The following is a 10,143-nucleotide window of genomic DNA, read 5'->3' as shown; positions in this document are numbered from 1 at the left end:
GAGGGGAGTTGTTCCTTTTTGAGGAACCTCTAATTGAATTGGAGAGGATTTAGAAAGATTCCCCTCAGGAGTACTACCCTCAAACCTTTCAGCCTGTGAAGACTGTTTTGCACATGAAGGTGCATTAGGAATACTCATGGGATATTCAGTAAACTGATAAATTTTCCATATTTGGTGGTTTCTCTTTTCAAACAACAAAACAATCTGAAGAACATTATGAAATTGTTGTCCTTTTGTGAAACAGGTTCCATTTGAGAGTCACCTGAGTGGGATTGTGTTTGAGTTTGTGTTTGTGTTGCTATATTTGGGAGAGCTGCAGTTTGGTTTATTGAAGTTTTAGCTGCTTTTTAACAGAAATACCTGTTGATTGAAAATTTGAATTTCCTGTTGTTGTCTGAGTAAATTGTGTTGAACCTATAATGCATTGAACATATCTAGAGTTTTGATTAAGTATAAGCATTGAGCCATACAGTTGCAAGCATTATGACATGAAAACTAATAATAAATTAATTTATAAACACAAGGCAATCATGACATAAATAATCAAGCAACCAAAAACAAATTGATAAAGAAGAAGAGAATTTTCATTAATATTAAACACAGAGTACATTAAGATTCAGATTACATCAAGTAAATCCTAATCCTAACTACACTAATTTGGGCTTCTTCTTCTCGGCCTCCAACCTCCTTGCCCTGCGCTGGTAAGCTCTAAACATGGTGTGTGCAAGAGAGATGATCATCTCCTGCAACTCCAGAGCAATAAGGCGTTGCTGCTCAGCTACCCTAGCACGTCTCTCCTGCTCCAGAGAGACTTCCATCTCAAAGAAAAGAATGTTGAGTTGATCATCCCACAAGAGTTCATCAAAGATCTCTCGTGGAATATCAAAGGGCCTGCAAACAACCCCCTGAGATGGACACGAAGTCCAAAAGGATCAAAGTAAATTTGGTCTTCAGCCAGATGATGGACAGGCTGGTAAACTCCATTAATAAGTCTGTAGAAGACAGGGGCATCCATTTGAGAGAGAGAGAGAGAGATGAACCGGAGGTGAGTTTTGAAATAAGATGTTTGTTGAGAATAAGAGTAGTGATGAATGATAAATAGTGAAGGGTTTTAATTTATAGAGGGAGTAAAGATAGAAACCAATAGACTCTTGAGTTTCCCGGATAATAAGAGTATTAATCAGATAAGCATACTTGACAATTAGAAATGACTAGTTGTTATTCCCCATGCAAGTACTCAAAAATCTTAGTTCACTATTAGAATAACTATTCCCCATGCAAATAAACAAGTACTCCCTACACAGAAAGTAACTCCTCCTATCAGCATATAGACAAATAATTTTAACCATTATCAGCTTTCTCAAAACATCAGATATAATGTACTAGTCTACTTACATTTGACTAACATATTTCCATAAAAAAAACATAAACACGCAAATGTGTCAAAAAGTCAGAGTAATTATAGACAAAGTATGTCAAAAGTATTTTGCTGAACATAATTTATGAATTAAATTATTTCAGTTTTTCATACTGTTTGCTTCTTTTAATCTGTTATTTATTAACTTCATATAGTTAGAATATGAATTAACAAATATTCAGTTTGCTTAGAATTTCGAGAAATTCCAAGTTAAAATATTTGAGAAGTCTAGGTATTTGTAGTAAAAGTAGATGACTTGTCGAGAACTCAAAAATAGATATTTGGAGTTTGTCTATCGAGAAGTCATTTTGAGAAGTGAAGTATATGTCGAGAAGTCATTTTAAATTACTTTTATAGAGAACTCAAACTTGACTTATCGAAATGTCAAACAAATACCCAGTTTGTCCAAAAAGTGGACTGAACTAATTCTACCTTTTACTTGAATAAATTCAAAATAAAATTAGAATAAATTTTCCAAAAGTATTTTAGCAAAATAATTTATCAATTTAAATTATCTCAGTTCTGAGTTATTGATGAGTAAAAATTATACTTGTAGAGGACTCTGTGAATGAATAATATTAGAGAACTCTACAAGGACTTATCGATAAGTCATTTTAAGCCTATCGAGAAGTCACTCGAGAAGTCAGTAAATTGACTTATCGAGGACTCACTCAAGAAGTCCCAAAATAACTTGTCGAGAAGTTAATTTATATTTATCGAGAACTCATTTCTCTAAATACTTTTGGTTAATGCAATTATGTCTTGTGTTAATTTTACATATTAAGGATGTAAATTAACAACTAAGCAGTTTACTTAGAATTAAAAAAAATTCCAAGTTAATTGAATTTGAAAAACAAATATGCAAAGATTTCTGAAATATTTATAATTCATATTTCAGTTAATTTCCAATTTATTCAAATTAATTTTGATTTATTAGAGATTAATCTACTGCAAAACATTTGCTGAGTTCTTGCCTTAAGATGAAGAATTAAGCATTCCAATTTCACCTACAAGTCTAGTGAAAGTTGCTTCATCCAAAGGTTTAGTAAAAATGTCAGCTAGTTGTTTTTCTGTTGGTACAAAAATGAGCTCAATGGTACCATTAGTAGCATGTTCTCTAATAAAGTGGTACCTCACATCAATGTGCTTTATCCTAGAGTGATTAACTGGATTAGCTATTATATATATAGCACTAGTATTGTCACACATGATAGGAATTTTGTGTAACACTAGGCCATAATCCATTAGCTGATTTCTAATCCAAAGCACTTGAGCACAACAACTTCCTGCAGCTATGTATTCAGCTTCAGCTGTAGAAGTTGATATAGATTGTTATTTCGTGCTATACCAAGATACAAGTCTTTGTCCAAGAAATTGACAGCTTCCACTGGTACTCTTTCTGTCAACCCTGCATCCAGCAAAATCTGCATCTGTGTATCCAACAGCTTCAAAACCAGTTCCCTTAGGATACCATAATCCCGAGTTAGGAGTCCCCTTCAAGTATATGAAAATCCTCTTTACAGTCATCAAATGTGATTCTTTTGGATTGGCTTGAAATCTTGCACATAGACATGTTGCAAACATGATGTCTAGTCTACTTGCTGTTAAGTAAAGCACTGATCCAATCATCCCTCTGTAGCTTGAGATATCTACACTCTTGCTCTTTTTATCTTCATCCAACTTTGTTGCAGTAGACATATGTGTAGATGCAGGTGAACAATCAACCATTCCAATCTTTTTCAAAAGATCCTTGACATATTTAGATTGGCTGATGAAGATACCATCACTTCTTTGGCTGACTTGAAGTCCAAGAAAGTAACTCAGTTCCCCCATCATACTCATTTCATATTCACTTTGCATAAGCTTGGAGAATCTTTGGCACAGCTTCTCATTAGTAGAACCAAAAATGATATCATCTACATAGATCTGAACTAGGATCATATCTTCACCATATTTCTTGTAGAAAAGAGTCTTGTCTATGGTTCCTCTAGTAAAATCATGCTTTAATAGGAAATCTGATAGTGTGTCATACCAAGCTCTAGGTGCCTATTTTAGTCCATATAGAGCCTTGAGTAATTTAGACATAAAATTTGGAAATTTTAGATCCTTAAAGCCAAAAGGCTGTTGCACATAAACTTCTTCTTCTAACTCACCATTTAGAAAGGAACTTTTGATATCCATTTGATACACTTTAAAATTTGAATGTGCAGCAAATGCTAGAAAAATTCTTATAGCTTCAAGTCTTGCAATAGGAGCAAAAGTTTCATCATAATCAATCCCTTCTTCTTATGAGTAGCCTTTTGCAACCAACCTTACTTTGTTTCTGGTAACTATACCATTTTCATCCATTTTGTTCCTAAACACCCATTTTATTCCAATAATGCTTCTGTTCTTTAGTGCAGGAACTAACTTCCAGACTTTGCTTCTTTAAAACTGATTCAGCTCTTCCTGCATGGCAGATATCCAGTCAGGATCCAGTAGAGCTTCATCAATTTTCTTAGGCTCTACTTGAGACAGAAAATATGCATGTAGGCACTCATTAGCTGTTGCACTTCTAGTCCTCACACCAGCAGTAGGATCACCAATAATTGCTTCTCTAGAGTGACTTCTATCCCACTTCCTTGTGTCAGTTTGTTGACTTGTGCCTTCATCATTTTCTTCATTATTGGTATGAATGGTAGATCCTTCTTCTCTTTCTCCCCCTGAGTTTGTGCAGACAAATTCAGGTGTTTGAGATGAGCTTCCATTCCCATGATTTTTCTGTTCATTAGTCTCTTCAATGTTGTGCATTAACTTCACTTCTTCATCAGAATCACTATCAATGTTGAGGTTTTCAAATGCAAGGGATTCAGCTTCATTACCATCAAGGCATTCCAAGCCTGGACACTTGTCATCATCAAAGGTCACATATGTGCTTTCCATGATCTTCTTTTGATCTATCACGCAGACTTTGTAGGCTGTTCTTTCCATTGAATATCCCAGAAAAATTGCTTCAAAAACCTTTGAGTCAAATTTTCCCACATATTCAGAGTTGTCTTTCAAAATGTAACACTTGCTTCCAAGCACATGAAGATGTTTTACAATAGGATTTCTCTTGGACATGATTGAGTATGGTGACTTTTCATGTACCTTGTTAATGAGATATTTGTTCTGAGTATAACATGCAGTGTTGACAGCCTCTTCCCAGAAACTTGTTGGCAACTTGGCATCTTGCAACATTGTTCTAGCATCTTCCACCAATGTTCTGTTCTTTCTCTCAACTACTCCATTTTGTTGAGGTGTCCTGGCAGCTGAGAATTCTTGAACAATACCTTTGCCTTTGCAGAATTCACTTAATGTAACATTTCTGAATTCTGTTTCATTGTCACTTCTCAGTCTTTTCACAAAATTGTAATCTTCAGCCTGTTTTTCTTTCTTCTTGATGTGCTCAATTATGATATGTGGAGTTTCATCTTTAGAGTACATGGACTCTACCCAAGTGTATCTTGAGAAATCATCCACTATCACAAGTGCATATCTGTTCCTTGAAATTGATTAGACATTCACTGGCCCAAACAAGTCCATGTGAATAAGCTGCAAGGGTGCACTAATAGAATTCACAGTTTTTGACTTGTGACTAGATCTTTTCATCTTTCCATTCTGACAAGCTTCACATACTTCAACTTGAGCAAACTCCAGCTTGGGCATGTCTCTCACTAACTCCTTTTTGACTAAGTTGTTAATATTATCAAAAATATTAAAAATCAGCTTCTGATTACTGAAGCTGATAACAGGCCCTGAATTAAAAAAAATGACAAAACAGAACCTAAACTTCAAAAATGACAAAATAAGCCTTCAACTGTAAAATAGAACCTCAAAGGTAAAATTCAGCAAAATAAACCCTGAATTGTAAAAACTTATAAAACATACCCTGAAGTGTAAGAACTGGCCAAACAACCCCTGAATTTGGATTTCCAGAAGCCAACTTTAGTACTTGTATAGTAATGTACAATAATATGCATCAGTGATCAAACTTTTGAACAAATACGAGACAAGGATATGACAATATATACTTTGGATAACATATATCATGTAATGAACGCGAGTAAATACATACCAATGACAATGCTTTATAACACTTGAAGAAGTACCACCCAAAGTTTCTTTGTTTTTTCCAGAATGGAAATCCATTTCATTATTATATCGTGTTGACTTTCTTCGACCTGGTTTATTTACAAAGTTATCAATATCGGGAAGCACTTTAGGAAATCTATCCAATAGAGGCCATCGATCCTCGTGCGGTAATGGCTGAAATGGAGTTGCATACACCTTTCTTGCATTGTCTAGCATATACCATTCACTTACTAAACTTGTGTATTGTATCTTTTGATTAGCACAACAAGCTAGAACATGGGAGCATGGAATTTGATACGTCTTCCATTTATTGCAAGTGCATATGCGTTCCATGAAGCGAACAATCTGTTGGTTTCCTTCCTTCTGCCCACATTTCATCGTATTCACTTCAAACACCCAATTGTCATGATCAAATACCTTCACATGATGGCCACTTGCACGCTCTTTCCACTTGTTAAGAATTTTAGTCACATGTTTGGTAAAGTCACTACCACCAATAGATTGTTTTTCTATCTCCAAGCGACGTTGATCAAAATACTCAACCACCTTATAAAATATAGATTTAACCAATGCAGTGATGGGTAGTCTTCTAGATGCTCTAATAGCATTATTCCAACACTCAGCAAAATTAGTGGTCATAATACCAAACCGTCTACCATCATCAAATGCCAAAACCCAATGCTTTAATGGTTTGTCAGAAAACCACTCTTATGCTCTAGGTTTAGCAGCTATCAATGATTTCCAATGCAAAGTAAACTTGGGACTTGTCAATTGGCTGCACAATGGCACAACCCTCTCCTTCAATTTCCTCTTGAACTCTTTACCAAAGTTCACAGCTAGATGTCTTGCACAATATCGATGATGTGCTTGGGGTTCACGCCACCCAAGATCCGGGTTGTTCATAGCGGATATTATCCCCGCGTGCCTATCCGAAATCACACAAACATCTCTACATCGGAGAACCACCTTTTTCTTCACTCTGTCCATAAACCAACTTGTTATGTTTTATGCTTCAACAATTGCAAAGGCAACTGGAATGAGGTGGTTGAATCCATCCACTATTGTAGCAGTAAGTAAGACTCCACGGCATTTTTCATAAAGATGTGTGCCATCTATAAGGAGAACTGGTAAGGAATGTGCAAATGCATCAATGCAAGGCTTGAATGCCCAAAATACCCGCTTGAATCTCACTACCTATTAACATTTTACAAGAAAAGAATAAGCCAATATGTTGAGTCAATAATGAGCAACTAATTTATTCTTTAAAATGACAATTATGTAGATGCTAAGTATGTTTATACCTCATCGATAGGCTTTCCTAGATCATGCTCCTTGAAATGTCAGTCAACATATGTGCCATGATTGAATGATTGTAGTGCATTCATAAAGAAAGGAAGGTACTCGTAGGATTTTTCAGAAGACTTAAACAATTTTTTTCCTAATTTTTCCCTTGCATATCTAATCTTCCTTCTTGAAGGTCTATAACCAAATTGGCTCACAATAGTAGCCTCTAAAACCTTATTTGAGACACCAGGATTCGCAGCAATATGGGTACCAATGACTTGTGCAATGTTTGAAGAGCTTAAATTGCAATGGTCTTGTGTCATGTTAAGGTTGACACATGTGTGTGGCCCCTTAGTCTCCATAATCTCAAAGCACTTATGAGATCTCCTCTTTGTAGCTATCAACATTCATACACAACCGGTTTCTTTCCTCTTACATTCCACTTTTAAACTCTCAGAATTAAATTTAACAACTTTCATCTCTAGATGATTTGCAATATGAACATCTTTTACTACATTCAACAACTCCTCTTTTGATTCGAATACCATTCCTTTTTCAAGCTCCATAGGATTAAGAATGTTTCCAACCTTTTGCATAACCGGCTCATCAAATGAAGCAAACATGGACGTTCCATCAAATAATTTATAGAACGGAATATCTTCGTCTTGATATTCACTACTTCCTCTTGAGTTTCCATCACTATCCACATGAGTCATGTACAACGATCTACTTGAACTTGCACTTGAAAATTCTGTACTTTCACTAACACTTCCGCTAATTCTCAACTTTTTTGAACTTTGGGAGCTTGTACTTGTATAACGACTTGTCGAAATCTGAACTATTTCATTTGAACTTTGTCCCAAACCAATTTCTACCTTTTCTATATAAAGCTCAATAAAATTTTTTCGACTTTCGCTATCCACTGCAGCTTCAAACGTAAATTCAATATCATCATCATCATACATTGGTGCCAGTTCAAACTTGTTTGTTGTAGGATTTAAAAATCTTCGATATATATTCAGCTTATGCACAGCAACATCTATCCACAACTTTGTATACAACAAATTCAACAGATCTTGATATTTCAAATTAAAACCCAATTTCACTAATCTGGTCATTTTTTATCATATTTAACACCTTCCACCACATCATTTACAATATTACCATCAGAGTATATCCAGCCATAGATAAAGTGTGATTGTGAAGCCATTTGAAGTAATTAAGTTTCAGTGTTTACCCTGTACATGAGAATTGAAATTATAGTTCCCTCACTAGTGCGAGAGAGTTCTCCAAAACGATTTCATAGAGCGTAGAAAAAGTGAATTAGGGGTTGTTGTGTCTGATTGAATTTTTTTTGAGATATATGTTATAAGTACACTGGTAAAGATACTCCATCCACATTTGCGTAATCTTCCGCAATATACTAGCCAGACTTGCGTATTCTTCAACAAGACCCCTTCCGTATATGCGTATTTCATATAACTTTACTAATAATATCATATTACACCATCCCCATATGCGTAATATGTTCAAAAAATAAAATTATAAAATTTTTAAAATGTGTGTTACCATTCCTACACTCGCATATGCGTATTGCTATTTTTATATGTGCGGGAATACTCCTACTTCTTATGTGTAACCAGCATTAGAATTTTAAAATAAAAACCAAATAAATATTACATAGCTTCCAAATGCGTATTTCGATTACCCAGCCCGACGATACCCGATTCCGACATGCGTATTTCTTATTACTTTAATAATTATTATATTAATATTTTATATTTTTCGTATTTCCTTATAAAATATTTTATATTTTATAAGTAATATAGTAGTCCTGTAAGTTTTAAAAATATTCAAATATGAAATCATGTTTTGTTATTAATAAATATTATTGTTTCAATAATTCCCATTAAGTTTTTGAAATATTTAATTTTGTAAAAGACAAAAGGTACACCAATTAGTGTTACATTTTTTTTAATTTTTAGGGTTGTACCATAATTTAACATTTTTTAATATTTTAGGGTTCAACAATTCCCTATTTTGGTTTTTAAAAATATTAAAAAATAAACTAATTAAATATACACCGATTTAGGGTTTAGGATTTAGGGTTTAGGGCATATAAGCCCTAAACCCTAGAACCTAAACCCTAATTTAACCTAGGCTTTAGGGCCTTTTTGCCCGAAAGCCTAGGAACCAAACACTAATTCACATTTTAGACCCTAATTTTACATTTTTTAATATTTTAGGGTTCAAGAATTCCCTATTTGGTTTTTAGAAATATTAAAAAATAAATTAATAAAATATACACCGATTTAGGGTTTATGATTTAGCTAAACCCTAATTTAAGCTAGGCTCCCTAAAGCCTAGGAACCAAATACTAATTCACATTTTGGATCTAACTTTACATTTTTAATATTGTAGGGTTCAATAATTCCCTATTTGGTTTTTAAAAATATTAAAACATAAACTAATAAAATGTACACCGATTTAGGAGGCCCTAAACCCAGAACCTAAACCCTAATTTAACCTAGGCTTTAGGGCCTTTAGGCCCGAAAGCCTAGGAACCAAACACTAATTCACATTTTAGATCTAATTTTACATTTTTTAATATTGTAGGGTTCAATAATTCCCTGTTTGGTTTTTAGAAACATTAAAAAATAAATTAATAAAATGTACAACGATTTAGGGTTTAGGCTTTAGGCCTAGAACGTAAACCCTAATTTAACCTAGGCTTTAGGGCCTTTAGGCTCGAAAGCCTAGTAATCAAATACTAATTCATATTTTAGGCCCTAATTTAATGGTTTTTAATATTTTAGGGTTCAATATTTTCATATTTGGTTTTTAGAAATATCAGAATATTTTATATATATATATTCTAATTGTAATTAAAAAATTGATAAAAATAACCATTAAAATAAACAAATAAAACCGTTCTAAAAAAGTAATTAATTTTAACCCTTTGAGTACTTCACTGAAACTTAAATAAAATACTCCACTAATAGTTGGGTATCCCATATACGGAATATTCCATTCACTGTTGTTAATTTTATATAAAAATAGCTGAACCAAAAAAACAAATATTCAACATTACTCCACCTCAATATGCGTAATCAACATTATTCAATATTACACCATTCCCTTATGCGTAATTACTTCACAAAATAAAATAAAGAAATTGTAGAGGGAATACTCCCACTATTTATGCGTAACTAGCTTAATTTTTTTGTTCATAAAATAAATATAAATTACAAAGCTCACAAATGCGTATTTACATTACCCAAGCAAGGTTTGGTTATTCTGCAACAATACCCTCTCTCCGCATGCGTATT

At 33.8% G+C, this 10,143-nt stretch overlaps 1 protein-coding gene across 1 annotated transcript; it reads right to left on the bottom strand.

Annotated features, from left to right (window-relative positions):
• Positions 1 to 5,171: 5,171 nt before the first annotated feature.
• On the bottom strand, positions 5,172 to 6,169 carry LOC141719437 (uncharacterized). The gene is made up of 2 exons (XM_074522029.1): positions 5,514 to 6,169; positions 5,172 to 5,193 (listed from the first exon to the last, which is right to left on the bottom strand). The coding sequence occupies exons 1-2, from the start codon at positions 6,167 to 6,169 to the stop codon at positions 5,172 to 5,174; spliced, it is 678 nt and encodes a 225-aa protein (XP_074378130.1).
• Positions 6,170 to 10,143: the final 3,974 nt, after the last annotated feature.

Source organism: Apium graveolens, chromosome 1, assembly GCF_009905375.1.
Source record: "Apium graveolens cultivar Ventura chromosome 1, ASM990537v1, whole genome shotgun sequence".
Taxonomy (NCBI): Eukaryota; Viridiplantae; Streptophyta; class Magnoliopsida; order Apiales; family Apiaceae; genus Apium; species Apium graveolens.
This window is presented reverse-complemented; position numbering and strand designations above follow the sequence as displayed.